The 23,711-nt window shown below is 44.0% G+C and overlaps 1 protein-coding gene across 1 annotated transcript in view; it reads left to right on the forward strand.

The window, feature by feature from the left end:
- DNAH12 (dynein axonemal heavy chain 12) overlaps positions 1-23,711 on the forward strand; it is a 314,549-nt gene that overhangs the window by 285,500 nt on the left and 5,338 nt on the right. Inside the window, 7 exon segments of the mRNA XM_030206132.1 lie at positions 4,773-4,910; positions 6,808-7,041; positions 8,633-8,821; positions 12,305-12,408; positions 14,852-15,056; positions 17,590-17,727; positions 20,350-20,441. Of these exon segments, the coding sequence (XP_030061992.1) occupies positions 4,773-4,910; positions 6,808-7,041; positions 8,633-8,821; positions 12,305-12,408; positions 14,852-15,056; positions 17,590-17,727; positions 20,350-20,441 (1,100 nt within the window).

Consider the following 23,711-nt stretch of genomic DNA (forward strand, 5'->3'; position numbering starts at 1 on the left):
GGGAAGATGGGCCAGATGCTAAAGATAAGAATCAGCTCACATGTGGCACTATATCAGACACCACAAAACAAACCAAGATGATAACTCTTGTGAGTGAACATTTTTGGGACCAGAGCATTGCATCCGTAACCTTATGGTTAGAATACTAAGAGGAAATTTTAAAACAGTCCAGGTACATAAGACCTTTCAAATTAAGATGATGAAAAACTTTGACATCAACAAGATAGGAAACCCAGATTTTTGTTAATGCCTATCATACTATAAACCATAAAATTATACTGCTTTGCCACCTTTTGATCACCCATTCATCTCCCCTCCCCCATGTCTCTCCTTGACACTGTCACTGGAATGCTTTTATGATTTACTTATATATACAATATAATGATATTGCCATCTTTTACTTGTAGTGTCCTGACTTGAAGAAGGTGGTTCTGGCCTTCGAAAGTTAGTCAAAAAATGTGTTAAATTAGTCAAATTAAAAAAAAAATCATCTTATTTTCTGCACTACTTTATCCAGTATTAGTGTGAATCATGCTAATTTTCTATGTAAAATCTTTTTTATTGATGACCTACACATCAAACAGAATAATCAACCAAGAGGGGCATAATCGAACGGGGATGTCCATCTCTAAGGGCGCCCATCTCTAAGGACGTCCTGGCGAAGGGGCGGGGAAACCGCTATTATCGAAACAAGATGGGCGTCCATCTTTCGTTTTGATAATACGGTCGTGGACACCCAAATCTCAACATTTAAGTAGACCTTAGAGATGGTCGACCTAAATGTTGAGATGGACGACCTTAGAGATGGTCATCCCTGGTTTTCGGCGATAATGGAAACTGAGGACGCCTATCTCAAAAACTACCAAATCCAGGGCATTTGGTCATGGGAGGAGCCAGCATTCATAGTGCACTGGTCCCCCTTACATGCCAGGACACCAACCGGGCACCCTAGGGGGCACTGCAGTGAACGTCACAAAATTGCTCCCAGGTGCATAGCTCCCTTACCTTCGGTGCTGAGCCCCCCTCCAAAACCCACTCCCCACAACTGTACACCACTACCATAGCCCTAAGGGGTGAAGGGGGGCACCTACATGTGGGTACAGTGGGTTTCAGGTGGGTTTTGAAGGGCTCACATTTACCACCACAAGTGTAACAGGTAGGGGGGGATGGGCCTGGGTCCGCCTGCCTGAAGTGCACTGCACACACTAAAACTGCTCCGGGGACCTGCATACTGCTGTCATGGAGCTGGGTATGACATTTGAGGCTGGCAAAAAATTAAAAAAAATATATTTTTTAGGGTGGGAGGGGGTTGGTGACCACTGGGGGAGTAAGAGGAGGTCATCTGGTCAGTTTGGACACCTTTTTGAGGCTTGGTTGTGAAAAAAATGGACCAAGTAAAGTCGACCAAATGCTCATCAGGGATGCCCATGTCTTGTCTCTGTTGATGGTGAGCCCTTAGGTCCCCGAAGGCCCCGAAAGACCTCAGAGGACAGCCGTGCAACCCCGAATCTTCACCCGCCGCGGCCGCCGTTCACCAAGGGTTGAGCCCTCAGCTGCAGGCGGCCAGCAAGACTGCTGGAACCGCGGGGTTGACGGTTGGCCCGGCTGGCAGTCAGCAAACACAGTCTAAGGGAACGGCTAGCGAGGCAGCTAGCAATCCGTGGGTAGAGTCGCTGTAGTCTCTGGCAATGGCTAGCAAGGCGGCTAGCAATCCGTGGCTAACCGTGGCACAGTCTCTGGATAGTGGCTAGCAAGGGCAGCTAGCAATCCGCGGTTAACAGTAGCACAGTCTCTGGATAGCGGCTAGCAAGGGCGGCTAGCAATCCGTGGGTAACAGTAGCACAGTCGCTGGATAGTGGCTAGCAAGGGCGGCTAGCAATCCGTGGGTAACAGTAGCACAGTCGCTGGATAGTGGCTAGCAAGGGTGGCTAGCAATCCATGGGTAACAGTAGCACAGTCTCTGGATAGTGGCTAGCAAGGGCGGCTAGCAATCCGTAACACGAAACCACTGGACCTGCTTCGGGAACAGAACCGGAAGCAACAAGGTCCTCTGGTCCCTGGGTTTAAAAGTCGCGCCATCCCGCCCCCCGGGAAGGAAACCCACCAATCCGGCCCCAGGGAGTCGGCAGAGCTCCCGGATTGGCCTGCCCGAACTCCAGGCGGAGTCATCACCCGGGTTCGCCAATCCGGTGCGAGGTGGGAGGAGCTCCGGAATCCTTCAGCTTCTGGATTACAAGAGGCGTCGGCTCCGGCGCCGCCATCTTGGCCAGCGCGAACCTCCTTGCCCCGAGGCCGGCGTTCGCCCTAGTGGGTCGCCGGTCTCGGCCTGACCTGCGGCAGTTCTGGCTCCACCGGAAGCCCTCTCCCGCCGTCCCCGATGCCGCTGGCTCCCGCTCCCTACAGCGGGAGAGCAGGTATGGACGTGGGACGGGACACCCATCTTTTTTCCATTATCGGCCGAGGATGCCCATCTTTTAAACACGCCCCAGTCCCGCCTTCGATACGTCTCCGACACGCCCCTGTGAACTTTGGTCGTCCCCGCGACGGACTGCAGTTGAGGATGCCCAAAATCGACTTTCTATTATGTCGATTTGGACGACCCTGAGAGAAGGACGCCCATCTCCCGATTTGTGTCGGAAGATGGCCGCCCTTCTCTTTTGAAAATGCCCCTGCAAGTATACAGAGCATATAACAGCAGAGACAAGAAGCATATGGCACCAGATAAGAATAATCAGTCACCCTATATTTCCTCCCCTTCCCCCCATACCCATCCCTATTCCAGTTCCCCAACTCCCTCCCAATCCCTCACCCATACCTTTCTCTACCCATTCCCTTACTGCCCATTATCAAACCAAGTCCTAAAGTGTAGTCCTATATACCAAGGAAACTTTCATGGAAACATCCCCTGCCTACCCCTACCTTGCCTTAACCAAACCCAAAGCAACCCATAAAACAGGATATTAAACCACATATCCCCAGCATACTAACATAATTTTATACAAGAAACGAGCTAAAGATAAATCAGTTGTCTGGTTGACACAGTCAAAAAGTACTGAACCCAAGAACAAATATGGAAATTCCAAATTGACTAAAGCTGCTTGCAGAGCCAAATGCATGGAGGCAGCTGTCTATGCTGACACTAGCCGGGTGAGTTAGAATAAAGGTTTTCGCTGCCCCCACTGTTGTAAAAAAAAAAATGTGTTTGACTATCATACATAACCCAAAGTCACGCCGGATATAGCAGAGTGCGGGAAACCTGTACGTGGAGCTCAATACACAAAGAAGCAAACGCTTTTCGTTGAGTATGACCTTTAGTTGTGTAGTCCTGAAAACACATTACTTTACAATTGTCATAGTCCAAATGCTTCCCAGATAGCTTGCTTATCTGCCAGATGCAAAACACAAAATATAACCGCATGAGGACGTGCTATATCACCTGGTCCAAAGCCCATCCTACAGGGCCACTCAGTTTTAAAGGGATCCTCAAAGGATTTCAAGTTAAAGAATTGTGTGAGCCAACTCTCCAAAATCTTCACAACATCTGTATCTTTCATGAACTCTGAAAATCCCACCAGATGTAAATTATCATGCCTAGTTCTGCTCTTCATATCATCCAATTTGAATTCCAGCTGTTGGATGCAGAGCCAAAGTTGTTTCATGTCCCAAGTAACACATTGATCCCTGTCTTCCAATTTTCCAAACTGAGCGTCAAACTCCAATTCCATGCTGTCCAAACGTTCATGTGTCGCTTCAGTTCTATCATGTAACTTCTGTAATTTTGCAATTAGTACTGCTTCCACCATTGCCCTTACCTTGGTCACAATCTCCAAAGTCCATGCAGAACTTACCGAGGGTCTTGGCGGGAATGATTGAGCTGCCATCTTAGCTGCAGCTCCCCTTTGTTTCTCCTGATCCCTGCGAGTCAAGCGTGACACCATGGCATAAACAATAGCCTGAAAACTCTTCCCCACTGTGATCCAACAGACATTACTAAAGGTAAGTAAACTTTAAAGCCTGTTTCATGGAGAAAAAAAGTCAAGATACGTGGGTATTTTGGTGAGGAGACGAAGGAGCCAAGCAAGCAGCCTCCACTTCTGCTCTAGGCGTCACGTGATCTTTGGATCATTCTAATTTTATGACAGCTTTACTACACATGATTATTGAATTGGTTTCATTAAATACAATGGATCTGTATAGAATGTTTGTACGTTTGGGAAGCTGCCAGGTGCCCTTGACCTGGATTGGCCGCTGTCAAGGACAGGATGCTGGGCTTGATGGGCCTTTGGTCTTTTCCCAGTATGGCATTACTTATGTACTTATGTAGAAATTAACATGCATGGTAACCTGCGGTAAATTAGTATGACCTACATTATCATCATGAGTTACTGCACTTCAATGAATAATATCTTTAAAATGTTATGACTGATGTTTTAGGAAGGGTGGAGTTAAATTCTGCATAATGTTGCTATTATACAATATTGCTAATAAATTAATTAAAATTAATGTAAATCAAGGTGAGCAAATTTATTGTTTAAAGCATTATAACACAAGTCTTATCTGATCATAAAATCAGTCATAATTTCCCTTCCTCTGCCTCCACCATAGCCAAACGAATGACTCATTTGAGTGTACATATGTATAGCAATCATATTTTCAAAATAATTAGTTTTAGCCATTTTAAATAGCTTGCAAGCCATAAGAGAATAGTGAATGTTGAATAAATCCAATAATGTCGTGATTCTAAAGATGTTATTTTATTTGTTTTTCTACAGATTTGGGAAAAGTTGCTGTTTGGAGTTTGTTTTTTCCATGCCCTAGTTCAGGAGAGAAAGAAGTTTGGTCCCCTTGGTTGGAACATCCCTTATGGATTTAATGAATCGGACTTACGTATCAGTATCAGGCAACTGCAGGTAGTATCTACTGTAGACACCTGTTAATTCCGTTATAACGTTTAACAGCACAAATTCATAATTTCCAATAAAAAGTCTGTGGTGATATCTTAATAAGTTCAGAATATGAATGCAACATCAACAGCAAGGGAGTAGCCTGAACTTCCAAGCATCACTTGATATACTGCTTATACATGCTATATTACACCGCATGAGCTCCAGAAGGAGGCTGTCTATGTCAGAATAAAAGAGTGGGAAATGGACCAATGACTCCAGGAAAACGGGAAATAAAATTCCAAAGAACCACTTTATTCAATGACTCAATGGTTCTTTGGAATTTTATTTCCCGTTTTCCTGGAGTCATTGGTCCATTTCCCACTCTTTTTTTGTGCTGTTATTTTCACGTGGGAGTTTGTGTTCATCCACTTAGGTGGATTACTCTCTCTATGTCAGAATAAAAGCATTATGAAGAGAAGACCGCTAGAACTAGATTTGGAAGATTAAGGGCACACCCAACATTCCCTTGCTTACAAGTGAGTTTCATTCCCATTATTGTATGTGCAAAAGAGACCCATTTGGAGACACTACCTTAAGAAGAGCTTTAAAAACAGGCAGTATGAATACAAGTCATACACAGAGCTGCATTTTACCTCCCTTTTTCACCTCACCCCCCCGTAAAGCTTAGCAGTGTTGACAAAAATTTGCAGTGGCAGCAGCACCACCAAAACTCTGCTGTTCCTCTAGCTATCTTTGAAGGGTTAGGAGAGTGGCATTGCTTCTCTTCTTGCTGTCTATGGCAGCAGAGATATGTATAAAGGCAACAACTCTTGCAGCTCCTCCCCCTCTGATCCTGCAAGATTATGGGGCTCATTTTTGAAACAGAAAATGTCCAAAAAGTGGCACAAAGCGTCAGATGGACCACTTTTTGCCAAGATGTCCAAATCGCTATTTTTGAACCCCATTTCTAAGACGTTTTGTTATGCAGGACACCTGCATGCATCCAAATCACAAGGGAGTAGACCTGTTTCAATCATGACTAAATCATAAAAAGGTGCCCTAAATGACCACTGAAGGGATTAAGGCATCACCCCCCCCCCCTTACTCCTCCAGTGGTCACTGACCCCTCCCACCCCCCAAGATGTGAAAGAAACAGTACATACCATGCTCTATGACAGCTTCAGACCTTATGGCCAGTCCTATTAGAGCAGCAAGCACGTCACTGGAATAGCCTAGTGGTTGGTGCAGTACACTGTAGAGAAGGGGAGCCAGGCTCATGTCCCACTTTAACTCTTACACTTGTAGTGGAAAATATGAGCTCTACAAAACCCACCAAAAACCGACTGTACCCACATATAGGTGACACCTGCAGAAATAAGGGCTATTGTAGTGGTGTACAGTTGTGTACAGTAGGTTTTTGGTTGTTTTGGAGGGCTCCCCATACAATATAAGGGGATGACGGTAAGATGTGTACCTGGGATCTTTTATGTGAAGTCCACTGCAGCGCCCCCTAGGGTGCTCCTCTGCTCTTCTGGGATGTCTGTGTGGCCAGTCTTCTGGCCCTCCATACATCCTAATGGCTTGTTTTTGTGTGTCTTTCCCTTGGACAGTTTTTTTCAAAAATGGTCACAAAAGAAAAAAAGCACTGAGCACAAAGCATCTACAAATGTCTAAGAAACAAAAAAGACATCTTTCAGATTTGAAAATCACTATGTTCCCCACTTGATTTTTGAATGTTTTCAGCAAAATGTCCAAAATCTGATTTAGATGTTATATCGAAAATGCCCCTCCACAGCTTGCAGAAAAATAGATAGTACCCTTGCTTTAACTACTGGAAAACAGTAAACGTTTACAACAATAAAGCTGTCATAATTTCAACCTATAATATGAACTAATAATTATGGTATCATTTGCCTTTTAGTTGTTTGTAAATGAATATGAACATGTTCCATTTGAAGCCATTTCTTACCTTACTGGTGAATGCAACTATGGAGGGCGAGTAACCGATGATTGGGACAGACGTCTTTTGCTAACTACCCTTGCAGATTTTTACAATTCAGATGTCATTGAAAACCCTCGCTATTCCTTCTCTCCCAGTGGAAATTACCTTGCTCCTCCTAAAGGTGCCTATGAAGACTACATTGAATTCATTAAGGTAATTGTTTCGTGGAAACTACTAAATTTGTAAGAACTGTTATTTCATTTGTAGCAAAAAGAAAATAAATTACAATCATTATCATATTGCATCTTTTGTGCTTTAAAATATTCCCTGCTTTAAACCACTTCCACCGGAGTTTATTATAGAAATTGTTAGAAAACCAACAGGCATATTTTCAAAGCACTTTGGGAGGCTAAGTTCCATAGGTTTCTATGTAACTTTGGGAGGCTAAGTGCTTTGAAAATATGCCTCCAAGTGTAATTTTGGATAAGGTATAGCTATAGTCTTAACCAAAATATTTCTCTTTTATGCTCCCCTGCCATTTTTTTACAGTATTAATATAGTGGTCCTTTTATTAAGGGGTCTTTTTAACATGCTGCTGAAAAAGGTGGCTTTAGTACACACTTACATGGGTTTTTTCCACGTGCTAAGGCCATTTTTCCTGCAGTCGGAAAATGGACAATTTTCTGTTTTCACAATTAATGGTTGTACACTAATGTTGCCACTAGCACGCAGCCATGAACAGAAATTAGTGCATGAGCACTTACCACCACCCATTTTGTAGACAGTAAGGTCTCAAGCACTAAACCTGCACTAATCAGATAGTTCAGTGTTTCCCAAGTCCAGTCCTGGAGTACCTCTTGCCAGTCAGGTTTTCAGGATATCCACAATGAATATGCATGAACTTTATTTGCATATACTGCCTCCATTATATGCAAATATCTTTCATGCATATTCATGGATATCCTGAAAACCTGACTGGCAAGGGTTACTGCAGGACTGGACTTGGGAAACACTGAGATAGCTCAGCGTCATTAGCGCAGAAATGCCCACTCTCTCTGCCCACAGACATGCCCCCTCCACATAAAAAATGTAAACATTCTTTTATGCGCAATTTGCGCCAGAAAATGACAGGCTTATGCAGGATGTCTGAGCGCGCCTCACGGTATGCCCTTTTAAGTTGCATTAGGTGTACAGCGCTGCATAAGTCTAGTAGCGCTATAGAAATGTTTAATAGTAGTAGTAGTAGTAGTAGGTGCATGTTAGTGCCAAATGCAGCTTAGCATAAAGGTCCTTAAGTGTGTGAAGATTTGCAGTTCACATGGTATAACACTGGATTTAACTGCACATTAGCTGCAACTCTACCATGGCAATTAGTGGAGGCATTTATAATATTTTTAAATTTAGGTTATGTGTTAATATTTTCATTAGTGTGCGGTGCCTGCTCCAAGTTAACCCAAGAGCACTTACTGCCTCCTATTTAGGAGGTGCTAAGTGTTCCCGCATTAATTCTTCATTAGCCAGTTAGCACACAGTAAGTATAACGCAAAAGCTGGCTAAGGCTTCCATGTCACACCCCCTGAAAGAAAAATTCTAAAATAAATCAGCAACCCGCAGTTTAATGCGCGGAAACGGGAGGGGAACTACTGCAAAATGCCTTAACTTAGTCACACATGAGCCTGTTTTCACACGTTAACAGTGTTTTAAGTGCTTAATGCAGTTTAGTAAAAGGGTCCCATAATTAGGTATAACTTATTTTATTTTTGTTTATTGATGTGGTCTTATATTGTTTATTTTAATTCCATAGAATCTTCCTCTTAGCCAGCACCCAGAGGTGTTTGGATTACATGAAAATGTGGATATCTCAAAGGATCTTCAACAAACCAAACTCCTCTTTGAATCTTTGCTATTGACACAAGGAGGAGCAAGACAAGGAGGTTCCTCAGGAGGTGGCGACAACACTTTATTTGAGATTGCAAAAGATATTCTTAGTAAGGTAAGATACAATTTGTAGGTAAGCACAGTAAAACTCTTGAACAAATCTGCTGCTATCTTACAGTTTCCTGTGCAGTTTTGTGACAGATATGATGTTCCACAGTTTCTGAGTGGCCCGGGTCCAATGAGCTTGTCTTACTCTCATCTTCATATGTGCCAGGAGTGTTACATGTACTGTTGAGAACATGTGGCCCTACATCCTCAACATAGTAGTTGTGCACAGTGAGGTACAGCTGGTTTATTTCTGTTCCTGGAGCGCTCATTTGTGGAGGAGTGGCCTAGTGGTTAGGGTGGTGGACTTTGGTCCTGGGGAACTGAGGAACTGAGTTCGATTCCCGGCACAGGCAGCTTCTTGTGAACTCTGGGCAAGTCACTTAACCCTCCATTGCCTGCCGCATAGAGCCTGCCATGAGTGGGAAAGCGCGGGGTACAAATGTAACAAAAATAAAAAAAAAATAATACAATATAAGGGGGTTACAGTGAAAGAGTGAAAGTTGTACCTGGGACCTTGTACGTGACGTGCACTGCAGTACCCCCTAAGCTGCCCCACTGTATGGCTTGTTTTTGTGTGTTTTTCCCTAAGACTTTATATATATATATATATATATATGTGTGTGTGTGTGTGTGTGTATATGGTTGATCATGGAATATTATTACATATCCTCGAATATTTTGGAATCGGAGGAAACGTTCTCAATTGGTCACAAGGGGTTCCTAACCACACGATCATACCAAGTGACATCTAATTCGACCACATCAGCTACATGGATACCTGAATGTGGAGTTCCACAGGGATCCCCCCTCTCACCGACTTTATTCAACTTAATGATGATACCCTTGGCGAAACTACTATCAAACCAAAACTTTAACCCATACATATACGCGGACGACGTAACGATCTATATTCCATTTAAACAAGAACTAAAGGAAAACTCCAATGACATCAACCAAAGCCTACACATCATGCACACATGGGCGGACACATTCAAGTTGAAACGCAATGCAGAGAAAACTCAATGCCTAGTACTCACCTCGCAATACAACACGTACAAATTCACCACCATTGACACACCAAAACTGAACCTTCCAATTTCAGACACCCTAAAAATTCTTGGAGTTACCATTGACCGACACCTAACACTTGAGAGTCACACGAAAAATACAACCAAGAAGATGTTCCACTCAATGTGGAAATTAAAAAGAGTAAGACCTTTCTTCCCAAGAGCCGTCTTCTGCAACCTGGTACAGTCAATGGTACTCAGTCATCTAGATTACTGCAATGCACTCTACACCAGTTGTAAAGAGCAAATAATCAAGAAACTCCAGACAGCTCAGAATACTGCAGCTAGACTCATATTCGGTAAAACAAAATACGAAAGCGCTAAACCCCTACGAGAAAACTACTACTACTACTACTATTTAGCATTTCTATAGCGCTACAAGACGTACGCAGCGCTGCACAAACATAGAAGAAAGACAGTCCCTGCTCAAAGAGCTTACAATCTAATAGACAAAAAATAAATAAAGTAAGCAAATCAAATCAATTAATGTGAACGGGAAGGAAGAGAGGAGGGTAGGTGGAGGCGAGTGGTTACAAGTGGTTACGAGTCAAAAGCAATGTTAAAGAGGTGGGCTTTCAGTCTAGATTTAAAGGTGGTCAAGGATGGGGCAAGACGTAGGGGCTCAGGAGGTTTATTCCAGGCGTAGGGTGCAGTGAGACAGAAGGCGCGAAGTCTGGAGTTGGCAGTAGTGGAGAAGGGAACAGATAAGAAGGATTTATCCATGGAACGGAGTGCACGGGAAGGGGTGTAGGGAAGGACGAGTGTGGGGAGATACTGGGGAGCAGCAGAGTGAGTACATTTAAAGGTTAGTAGAAGAAGTTTGAACAGGATGCGAAAACGGATAGGGAGCCAGTGAATGGTCTTGAGGAGAGGGGTAGTATGAGTAAAGCGACCCTGGCGGAAGATGAGACGGGCAGCAGAGTTTTGAACCGACTGGAGAGGGGAGAGGTGACTAAGTGGGAGGCCAGCAAGAAGCAGATTGCAGTAGTCTAAACGAGAGGTGACAAGGGTGTGGATGAGGGTTTTGGTAGAGTGCTCGGAAAGAAAGGGGCGGGTTTTACGGATGTTGTAAAGAAAGAAACGACAGGTCTTGGCAATCTGCTGGATATGAGCAGAGAAGGAGAGAGAAGAGTCAAAGATGACACCAAGGGTTCGAGCTGGCTCCCACTCAAAGAACGAATCACGTTCAAAATATGCACCCTAGATCACAAACAAGCTCATTTTCAAAGCACTTAGCCTCCCAAAGTTCCATAGAAACCTATGGAACTTAGCCTCCCAAAGTGCTTTGAAAATATGTCTCTTAAAATCATTCACGGAGATGCACCAGCCTACATGTCAGATCTGATAGACTTACCATCAGGAATGCTAAAAAATCATCCCGTACATTCCTTAATCTTCACTTCCCAAACTGTAAAGGCCTTAAATACAAACTAACGCATGCATCAACCTTTTCCTACCTGAGCACACAATTCTGGAATGCGCTGCCGCGAAACCTAAAAACGACCTATGAACAAGCCAACTTCCGAAGTCTACTGAAGACCCATCTCTTCAACAAGGCATACAACAATGATCAATAAATATGAACTCCTGCACATAGATCCAGAACTGCCCCACAATATTTGCTTACCAAACCACTATCATGTTTTTTTTCTTTCTCTCGCTAATACTAATTGTACATTTTCTATATAATTCTTATAAATTTCTTAAATATTTCTTAAAATGATTGCTTGCTAATACACTACCATGTTTTATCATTATCATGTTACCCAAAATCTTTCTGTTTATTACTAAATGTATACTTTATCATGCATTCTCACTATTCATGATGTATTGTAAGCCACATTGAGCCTGCAAAGAGGTGGGAAAATGTGGGATACAAATGCAACAAATATATATATATATATATATATATATATATATATATACCTAAAGAAAGATGCACTGAGCACAAAAACATCCAGAAAATGGTGAGATGTTTTTCTGGTTCAAAAATTGCTCTATTCATCGCACAATTTTTGGACGTTTTTCACAAAACATCCCAAATCAGACAGACATCGTATCGAAAATGCCCCTCCACATGTATTTATAAAATAAATCACTTCAAAATAGGCACCCACTTGGCCTCCTCACCCATAAATCAGCCATATCACTTCATTTTACTTTTGTAAATTGTTCCAAATTAATCTCCAACTGTCATTACAAGTTAATAATGAGTTTGTGCTTTGATTTAATCACCCAACTTACATTATTTCCTATAACTTTTGAATTACTAGTTCTTTTGCTTTGAAAAAGGGAGTATTAGCTTCCTAAAGCTAGTTAAGACGTAGTCCAATAAAAACATGCAGTCATATAATTTTTTGTGTATCGACTCATTTTCATGCTGTTAAGGTTTGAAATTTTTCATAGAATATTTACATTTTCAGCTTCCACAAGATTTTGATATTGAAGCTTCTCTCCAGAAGTATCCAGTAAGCTATGAAGAAAGTATGAACACTGTCTTAGTACAAGAAATGGAGCGGTTCAATAAGTAAGATGATATTTTACTCATTCAATGCCCAGTTTAAATTGTGTGATGTCCCAGAGATAACTGCATAGCCAATTGTTATTGTTTTTGGAAACATAACAAAGAAATTAACAATACAGAAGAATATTGATACACGAATCAAATAGCCTTGTATATCTTATACACAAGTCTAGCAATAAGGCTGTAATATAAAGGCAAACATTGTCATATTTAAAGGAAAATGTCATTGGTCTGTATCACTGGATGAATGCATGGCTAGAGTAAACGGAAAGACAGGGATACACAACTGTGGTTCCCTCAGAAGGTGACTTCATGATTAAGGCAAGCAGATGGGATACGAAACACATTCAGTGTTCCTAAGAAATCAGGGAAGATATTTGACTAACAATAAAAATTTAAGAATGAAATTAATTATACGTGGAAAAAGAGAGTGTGTGTTTAGTTTATTGTGGTGTAAAGATAATATCATTAATTACATTGTAATAAATAAAAGTCTGTGGATAGTTAAGAATTTACCATGGAAAATAAAGGATAATGTAAGAGCTGAACCAAGAAAGAAGATGCTCAAAAACTTTAACTAAAGAATGCAAAAATGTACTGGTTGATGTTCAAAGCGATTTAAGGGACAGGAGAGGCTCTTGCCTGCTTAAATTGTGATCCGTGGGCGTTTTGCTGATACTCAGCAGCATTGAACCTGTCAGTGCCGCTGAATAGCAGCTCTGGAGAGGGGCTGGAGTCAGGGAGCTGCTGGCAGCCATGCTGGTGCCACAGCCTGCATAGCTAAACAGACAGGACCACATAAAAAACAGTCCTAGCTGTACAGATGCTGGCACTGAATATCGGCTGGCACCCACATAGCTTCCAGGTAGCAGCTGGTATTCTTTGATACACTCCTCTCCCCCCCTTCAGGGCCTACCAACATCCCGGGTACTCCAATGGGGGTCTTCCAGGCAAGAATGATCCCTGCTGCCTCCTGCCCCTAGAGGCTGCTGCGAGCTCTAGCAATAGTCTTGCACTACTATTACCACTCACAGCAGCCATTTTAAGACAGTCAGCCACTAGGGGCAGGAGTGAGTGGGGATCATTCCTGCCCAGAAGGCCCTCTCTGGACCACCAGGGATGTTGGTAGGCCCTGAAGGAGGAGGACGTCCCAGAGGACCCATCTGAGGGAGAGGATTTGAGGGGGGTCAGAATCTGTAAGGGATGTTCAAGAGGGGGGTGGTAGAATTGGTGACAGTCCAGGGGAGGGAAGAGAGAAAATGATAGAGCCATTTATGCGGGTCCCAGCTAATATTCAGCCAGGAACCGCATATGTGTGAGCGGCCAATAGCAGTCTGGTCAGCCCAGATATTCAGTTCTGGTGCCCAGACAAGATGTGACATTGAATATCTGGATCTGACTTATCTGGCGATGGTCCACATTGAAAACACCCTCACCGCCACCAGCTGAACATTGACCAGATACTGATTGAATATTAAACTCTGTTGTCAGTGAGGTTTTTTTTTTACGCTAACTGCGGGTGTTTCAATACAATCTGGATAGTTAACACTGGTATTAGGATAGTGGCTGGCGCTGAATATTTTGACATAGTAGTGACCAGTGCTGCTGTCTAGATAACAGTGGTATTGAGTCTGTTATCCAGGTATCTAGCCCGATATAGTTAGGATAATTATCACCGAACAGTGACCCAATAGCTGGATGCTTGGGTGCATAAGGAGAGGGATGACCAGCAGGAAAAAAGAGGTGATAGTGCCCTTGTATAAGTCTCTGGTGATGCCCCATTTAGTCTACTATGTGCAAATTTGGTGACCTCACTTGCAGAAATGGAGTCAGTCCAGAGGGCGGCTACAAAATTGGTAAGCAGTCTCCGTCATAAAACATATAAGGACATGCTTATGAACCTCAACATGTATACGTTGGAAGAGAAGCGGGAAAGAGGGGATATGATAGAAACATTTAATTACATCAGTGACGTTAATGTACAGGAGGAGAGCCTTTTTCAAATGAAGGAAAACTCTGGAATGAGAGGGCATAGGATGAAGTTAAGAGGAAATAGGCTTAGGAAGCTCTAAGAAAATACTCTTTCACGGAAAGGGTGGTGGATGGGTGGAATGACCTCCCAGTGGAGGTCATGGAGACAAAGACTTTGTCAGAATTTTAAAAAGCATGAGACAGGCATGGGGGTCCCTTAGGAAAAGGAGGAGTTAGTGGTTACTGAGCATGGGCAGACTGGATGGGCCATTTGGCCCTTATCTGCTGTCATGTTTCTATGTTTGTGGTGAGCAGAGAAAATATTTTTTAGAATATTCATTATTAATCAATTTTTAGTGAAAAGCACCTGGTTGTATTCTGGCTTTGCAATTTGAAATAAGGACAATACTATGCATTCTTATTGAATTCATTAAGTGCCTGATGCATTTTTGTGGTACTGTTCTTTTTATTCCAGTTTAATACGAGCTATACGTACTACCCTACAGAACCTGCAAAAGGCCATTAAAGGATTAGTTGTCATGGATTCTGAATTAGAGGCACTGTCTAGTAGCTTACTTGTAGGAAAGGTGCCTGAGAACTGGGCTAATCGTTCCTACCCGAGTCTTAAACCATTGGGAAGTTATATTGTAGATTTTCTTGCCAGACTGAAATTTTTGCAGGTAAGGAAGATTGCATTATGCTATTATGAAAAATATTCCAACAAACAAAAATGTAACTATGCTAATTGTAGGATCAGAACATTTTAATTTTGTTAAATGTGCAGTTTACATGTAGGTTTTTCACAGATAATTAAGAAATTGTATTATTGTTCTAGAGTTCATTTTTACATTACTTCTAAAAAAAGGACCAAATAATCCTTAGTGTTTTTTATTTAAACTGAAAAAGCCAGTCATAGAGGATTTGTCAATTATGTTATTTATATAATTGACTGCTTTATTTTAGTCATTCTTCCTTTTTGCTATAGGATCCATTAAAAATCAGCTTGTAGTAGATAAATTTCATTGCCATTTTCTGTTACTTCGTGGTTCTTATCTTCTTCCCTTCCTCTACTCTATCTGACATTGAGCCTCCTGTTTCATCCTTTCCCCTATTTCTCTTATCTGTCTTATTATTTACCTAAATCTATATTTTATTCCTCCTTCTTCCTCCTCCATTTCTCAGTGTCTCTTTTTCCAGTTTTTACCTACTTCCAACACTTCCTAGTCCTTCCATTCCCACCTGAGTATCTTATTCCCCTAAATCTACAAGGATATTAGAATTGAAAGTAATCTCCAATATATAGTAATTAAATACTGTTCTCAATTTGAGATTACTAAATAATCCACATTCAAATATATGCCAATTTATAATTATTCAAAGTGAGAGTGAATGTAAAGTGCTCAGTAACAATATTATTTCCGCTGTGGAGAATTATTTAGTAGATTATTTAGTTCTCAAATTGAGAACAGTATCTCATTCCCCTGCCTTTCACCTACTTTCTATTCACCCATTTCTACCTTCTGTACTCAGGCCCTCCCCAACCTTATCCACCTCTGCCTCTCATTCCCTCATCAACCCCAGTTAATTCCCTGCCACTCATCCCCTACCACCTCCAGTCCCTTTCATAGATCTTATTGCCTTATCCAGGTTCACATTCCCACATTTTACATCCCTCATTTCCACCTTCAATCACCTCTGCCAAAGACCCATCTTCTTCCTTTGTCTCTTAGCCTCTTTTTGCCTTCTGAAACAGCATTGGGAGGGAGAGATGATAGGTGGACCACAGATTAGACAAGTAGCATCATGAGGGAGGGAGAATGAGAGAGAGTACAACAGCTGCAAATTCCAGATGCCATGATGTAATATTTAGGATCCATGATGTTTATATTTATGTTTACCTGGTAACTGAAATTTATTTAGACCTATTAATGATTTTGAAGATAGGCTGTAACTTGGCTTTACAGAGTCCCCTTTTGAACTGGGCAAAACACTTCCTATACACTAACCCTAATCATGACCACTTCATTTGAAAATGTTAAAGCAGTGAATTAAAGAACAATACATTTGAAAACATTGAGGGGCATAATCGAACGCGAACGCCCATCTCCGAGGACGGGTACATGAAGGGGCGGGCCAGACCGTATTTTCAAAAAAGATGGGCGTCCATCTTTTTTTTGATAATACGGTTTGTGCCAGGCAAATGCATCGGATGTGGGCGGATTTGAGCTGGGCGTTATCGTTTTTCAGCGATAATGGAAACCGAAGGCACCCAGCTCAAAACCAAACAAATCCAAGGCATTTGGTCATGGGAGGGGACAGGATTCATAGTGCACTGGTCCCCCTCACATGGCAGGACACCAGCCGGGCACCCTAGGGGGCACTTGTAACAAAAAAAAAAATTAAAATACCTCCCAAGTCCATAGCTCCCTTCCCTTGGTTGCTGAGCCCCCCCAAAACCCACTGCCCACAACTCTACACCATTACCATAGCACTTATGGCTGAAGGGGGGCACCTAGATGTGGGTACAGTAGGTTTTGGGGGCGGTTTGGAGGGCTCCCATTTACCACCACAAGTGTAACAGGTAGGGGGGGGATGGGCCTGGGTCTACCTGGCTGAAGTCCACTGCACCCACTAACAACTGCTCCAGGGACCTGCATACTGCTGTGTTGGAGCTGTGTATGACATTTGAAGCTGGCATACAGGCTGGAAAATAAAGTTTTTAAAGTTCTTTTTTTTGGTGGGAGGTGGTTAGTGACCACTGGGGGAGTCAGGGGAGGTCATCCCCGATTCCCTCCGGTGGTCATCTGGGCAGTTGGGGCACTTTTTGGGGACTTGTTCGTGAGAAAAAAGGGTCCAGAAAAAGTGACCCCAATTCTCGCTTCTGGCGCCCTTCTTTTTTCGATTATCGGCCGAGGGCGCCCATCTCTCCTCGGCCGATAAACACACCCCAGTCCCGCCTTCACCATGCCTCCGACACGCCCCCGTCAACTTTGTCCGTTCCCGCAACAGATTGCAGTTGGAGATGCCCAAAATCGGCTTTTGATTATACTGATTTGGGCGCCCACGGGAAAAAGGCGCCCATCTCCCGATTTGGGTCGAAATATGGGTGTCTTTCTCTTTCGAAAATAAGCCTGATGGTCTTCTAAAACAAGATTTATTTTCATTTATCAAAACTTTTGAACTTGAGTAAATTTGTTTATCTTTTTCTTTCAGGATTGGTATATATATGGAAAACCCAATGTATTTTGGCTGTCAGGATTTTTCTTTACTCAAGCCTTTTTAACGGGTGCTATGCAGAATTATGCCAGGAAATATACAATTCCTATTGATCTGCTTGGATATGAATTTCAGGTATGTTTATTCATTCAGTCTCTGGAAATAGTTATGAGTTCATTTGAATGATTTCAGAGTTTATGCTTATCTCTACCTCTCAGGAGATTCTATATTTATACCCAGTGGTTTGAGAAGGCAACTATCGGAAGTGCAGTGCAACTCCTTGGTTCGTTGCCAGAGAATGTAGTAAAAGCAGTTAGTTTAGAGGGGTTTAAAAAAGGTTTGGATAGCATCCTAAAGGAAAAGTCCACAGACCATTATTACAATGGACTTAGGGAAAATTCACAGCTTATTTCTAGAATAAGCAGCATAAAATGTATTGTACTGTTTTGGGATCTTGCCAGGTGCTTGTGGCCTGGATTGACCACTGTTAGAAACAGGATGCTGGGCAATACTTATGTACTTATGTAATCTGGTCTGTATTTGCATGTTAGAAGGTTTATCTCTGAAAAGGGAGGACGTAGCTCTCCCTGCCTGCTCATGAATGAAGGGTCCATGCCTCCTCATTGTAAGTCTCAGACCCTCCATGTGATAACTAAAAGATACTATGAGGCTCATTTTCAAAGTACATAGACAGGTTACTATGGGGCTCATTTTTGAAAGAGAAAAACATCCAAAAAGTGTCATAAATCAGCATTTGGATGAATTTCTTCTCCAGTATTTTCTAAACTTGTTTTGCAGACATTTATCTATGCAGTTCGTCTGCAGTGCATCCAGATCACAAGGGGGCGGAATTGGGGTGGTCTTAGGGCATTCCTAATACTTGGACAGTTTATAGCTATAATGGAACAAAATGAAAATGTCTAGGACTAAAATAAGACATTTTAATCTAGACCTGTTTTTAGAATAAATAAAGCACAAAAAGATGCCCTGAATTGCCAGACGACCACTGGAGGAATCAGGGATGACCCACCCTTACTTCTCCAATGGTCACTGACCCCCTCCCACCCCCCAGAGACATGAATAAAAATAGTACTTACTATGACAGCTTCAGAGTGCCCTATGGAGAAGGGGACCCAGGCCCATATCTCACTCTACCTGTCAAACTTTTAGTGGAAAATGTGAGCCCTCCAAAACTCACCAAAAACCTACCATATCCACATATAGGTGTGACCCCTTTACCCATAAGAGCTATTGTAGTGGTGTACAGCTGGGGGAAGTGGGTTTTGGAAGGCTCACCATACAATATGGGGGGAGGGGGGTAATTGTGAGATGTGTGCCTGGCTGCTTTTATATGAAGTCCTTAGCAGTGTCTCCTAAGGTGCCCCATTTCTTTCCTGGGATGTCTGTGTGGCCAGTCTACTAAAGTTGCTGGTTCCTCCTACATCCCAATGGCTTGATTTTGTGCATTTTGCACTGGTTGTTTCTTTTTTTTTTTCTGAAAATGGACCACAAAAGTAAATGCACAGAGCAGAAAACCAACTAGCATGTGGCCATTTTTGAAAATAAAAGAAGTTTTGCTGTTTCGAAAATGGCTATGAGGGGGTTAATCGAACGGGGACGCCCATCTCCCATTGGAGGGCTCCCATTTACCAGCACAAGTGGACAGGTTGGGGGGGGGGCCTGGGTCCACCTGCCTGAAGCGCACTAAAAACTGCTCCAGGGACCTGCATACTGCTGTCATGGAGCATGACATTTCAAGCTGACATAGAGGCTGGCAAAAAATTGTTTTTAAAGTTCGTTTTTTTTTGGTGGGAGAAGGTTTGTGACCACTGGGGGAGTCAGGGGAGGTCATCCCCGATTCCCTGCAGTGGTCATCTGGGCAGTTTGGGCACTTTTTTGGGACTTGGACCTAAAAAAAAAGGGGTCCAAAAAAAGCGGATCAAATTCTCGCTAGGGCCGCCCTTCTTTTTTCCATTATCGGCCGAGGGCGTCCGTTTCTTAAGCACGCCCCTGTCCCGCCTTCGCTACCCTTCTGACACGCCCCCGGGAACTTTGTTCGTCCCCGCGATGAACTGCAGTTGGAGGTCGCCCAAAATCGGCTTTCGATTATACCGATTTGGGCGCCATGGAGAGAAGGGCAGCCATCTCCCGATTTGGGTCGGAAGATGGACATCCTTCTCTTTCAAAAATGAGCCTGAATATTTCGTATTCGGATTTGGGACGTTTAGTGCAAAACGTCCAAGTCCGACATAGACGACATATCAAAAATGCCACTCTATGTAACTTTCTAAGTCTTATGTGCTTTGAAAATGAGCACCTAAATTACATATAGGGAACAGTGCCTCTACAAAATTCTTAGTACTAGTCAATTTGCAGTGAACAAAAATTGTGTTAAATACAGTTATAGTAATGAATTCATATCCATTGGCATCCATGTAAAACACTTAAAATAGTGATGAATTAATATGTATTTTTCTGTTAGTTTGAAACGGATTACTATGTAGAAAATCAAACCCAGCTTTTTATTTTTGTATGTCTGGTATATAGAAGAAATTCGTATTTTTTAGTTTAAGCACTCATGAAATATAAATATCTGTAGAACGCGCAAGCACTCATGAAGTAGAAAGATTTGTAAGTTTATTTTGTTGGGACAAGCACGTGGGATCCCTTAGGAAAAGAAGGAGTTAGTGGTTACAGGCAGACTGGATGGGTCATTTGGCTCTTATCTGCCATCATGTTTCTGTGTTTCTATGTTAGGTTCTGCCTGCTGACACCTCTGATACCTCACCAGAAGATGGAGTCTATATCCATGGATTATTTTTAGATGGAGCCCGTTGGGACAGACATGGGTTAGTAAAAGAATTTAATCAGATTATTACAACACTTTTGCTTTCTTCTGCTTTTGGCAAAAACTCAATTGGTTGTTACCCCGTCAAATGCCTTCAAGTCACCATAAGAGTGTTTATAATACCTCTTGCCAACATGGAAGTATTCACATATATCGTGCATTACTTCTGTGATACTGCTGTTTCACCTGGAGAACTCATTTCTAATTATGCTCTCAAAACAGTAATGATTGTAGTATACTGAAGTAGTAATCAGTGGGAAAACAAATGTCATATAATTACAATAAATGCTATAGGATCAACATCTAGAAATGCAATTAATAGAGTGATCAGCTGAACTTGTAATTCTTCTTTTCTAGGGTAAGGTAAAATTATGTATAATCATACCTGATAATTTTCTTTCCATTAATCATAGCTGATCAATCCATAGACTGGTGGGTTGTGTCCATCTACCAGCAGGTGGAGATAGAGAGCAAACTTTTGCCTCCCTATATGTGGTCATGTGCTGCCGGAAACTCCTCAGTATGTCGATATCAAAGCTCCCTCCGCAGGACTCAGCACTTAGAGAATTACACCCACGAAGGGACACTCTGCCCAGCTCACCACCGCCGAAACGGGGGAGGGGAATTAACCCAGCTCATCCCCACACAAGTGGGGGAGGGGAATCCGTCCAGCTCATCCCCGCGGAGCGGGGGAGGGACACCACACCCGCCGATGCGGGGGGATCTGGCTTATCCTGCAACCGCAACCGCGGGAGGAGCTGACTGACCCTAACACCGCCGAAGCGGGAGGGGTACAAAGCTGCCCTACAGCCGCACGAAGCGGGAGGGAGTGCCGGCAGAATTTATGTCTCAATCCAGCCCCGTAAAACGGAGGGGAGAGGAATGCAGCAGCTCACTGTAACACAACTCGTCTCAACTCTTGAAGAATCCAAGTGAAAGAAGAACTTGAACACGAAGTCCTCCTGAAGTAACTGAAGGCTAAACTTGAACCTAAATTCAACCAGAATATAAACAGTACAGATATCCGGGAGGGGCTATGATTGATCAGCTATGATTAATGGAAAGAAAATTATCAGGTATGATTATACATAATTTTACCTTCCATATCATCAAGCTGATCAATCCATAGGACTGGTGGGATGTACCGAAGCAGTACTCACCCAGGGCGGGACATAGAAATCCCTGACCTCAACACTGAAGCTCCAAACCGGGCCTCCGCCCGTGCAGCCACAGTCAAACGGTAATGCTTGGAGAATGTATGAGCCGAAGCCCCCGTTGCCGCCTTGCATATCTCTTCCAAGGAGACGGATCTGGCCTCTGCCATCGAGGCCGCCTGAGCTCTCGTGGAGTGAGCCTTCAGCTGGATAGGCGGCACCTTCCCCGCGGCCACATAAGCCGCTGCAATGGCTTCCTTGACCCATCTTGCCACTGTAGGCTTAGCAGCCTGCAGACCCTTACTAGGACCTGCAAACAGGACAAACAGATGATCCGATTTCCGGAAATCATTGGTCACTTCCAAGTATCTGATGATGACTCGTCTCACATCCAGATATTCAAGAGCGGAGTACTCCTCTGGGTAGTCCTCCCTACGAAAGGAAGGGAGACAGAGCTGCTGATTCACCTGGAAGCGAGAAACAATCTTGGGCAGGAAGGAAGGCACTGTGCGAATAGTCACTCCTGCCTCAGTGAACTGCAGAAAAGGCTCTCGACATGAGAGCGCCTGGAGCTCGGAAACTCTTCTGGCTGAAGTGATAGCCACCAAAAAGACTGCTTTCAACGTCAGGTCTTTCAGAGATGCCCTCGACAAGGGTTCAAAAGGCGGCTTCTGCAATGCTCTTAGCACCAGGTTGAGATTCCACGCAGGCACCACTGAGTGCAGAGGAGGGCGCAGGTGATTAAACTCCCTTGAGAAAGCGCACCACATCTGGCTGCGAAGCCAGGGAAGCACCCTTCAGGCGGCCCCTGAAGCAAGCCAGAGCCGCTACCTGGACTTTAAGGGAACTGAGCGACAGGCCTTCTCCCGACCTTCTTGCAGGAACGCCAACACTGAAGAAATTGGAGCAGTGAAGGGAGAAAGTGAGCCTGCTTCACACCATGCTGCAAAGATACGCCAAACCCTGGCGTAAGCAGTAGAAGTAGAGCGCTTCCTCGCTCTCAGCATAGTGGCGATGACCTTGTCTGAGAAGCCCTTCTTCCTCAGACGCTGCCGCTCAATAGCCAGGCCGTAAGACCAAAGGGAGAGGGATCCTCCATCACCACGGGACCCTGATGTAACAGGCCCTGCTCCACTGACAGCCGCAGAGGATCGTCGACTGAGAGCCTGATCAAGTCCGCATACCAGGGACGTCTGGGCCAATCCGGACCCACCAGGATTACCCTGCCGGGATGCTTTGCCACCCGGTCTAGCACCCTGCCCAACATGGGCCAGGGCGGGAACACATAGAGGAGCTCTTGTGTCGGCCACTGTTGGAGAAGAGCATCTACTCCCAGGGATCGAGGGTCCCGTCCTCTGCTGAAAAAGCGCGGCACTTGGCAATTGGCCGATGACGCCATCAGATCTAGGCTCGGCTGGCCCCAGCGCTTCGTGATGTCCAAGAACGCCTGAGCAGATAGTTGCCACTCTCCGGACTCCAAGGTATGGCGACTGAGAAAGTCCGCCTTGACATTCATGACTCCGGCAATGTGGGCCGCTGAAAGCTGCTCCAGGTTCGCTTCCGCCCACTGGCAAAGACTCATAGCCTCCTTGGCTAGAGGGGCGCTCTTGGTACCTCCCTGGCGGTTGATATAGGCCACAGCCGTGGCATTGTCCGACAGGACCCGTACAGGCTACAACACCAGTACCGGGATGAACTCCAATAACACCAACCGAATGGCTCTGAGTTCCAGGAGGTTGATAGACCACTTGCCTCTGCAGGAGACTAGAGCCCCTGCGCTGTCCTTCCCAAGCAGTGGGCTCCCCAGCCCATCAAAGAGGCGTCTGTCGGGACGACAATCCACTCCGGGGTCACCAGAGGCAATCCTGCAGACAACTTGTCTGTCTGCGTCCACCAGCTCAGCGCCTTGCGCACTGCTGGGTCCACGGGAAGGCGCACAGCATAATCCTCCGACATCGGAGTCCAGCGCAGCAGCAGAGATAGCTGTAGTGATCTCATATGAGCCCTGGCCCAGGGCACTACTTCCATCGTGGCCGTCATAGAGCCCAACAGCTGCACGTAGTCCCAAGCCCGAATAGGAGAGGCTACTAGGAACTAGTCCACCTGAGCCTGAAGCT

Source organism: Microcaecilia unicolor, chromosome 6, assembly GCF_901765095.1.
Source record: "Microcaecilia unicolor chromosome 6, aMicUni1.1, whole genome shotgun sequence".
Classification (NCBI taxonomy): domain Eukaryota; kingdom Metazoa; phylum Chordata; class Amphibia; order Gymnophiona; family Siphonopidae; genus Microcaecilia; species Microcaecilia unicolor.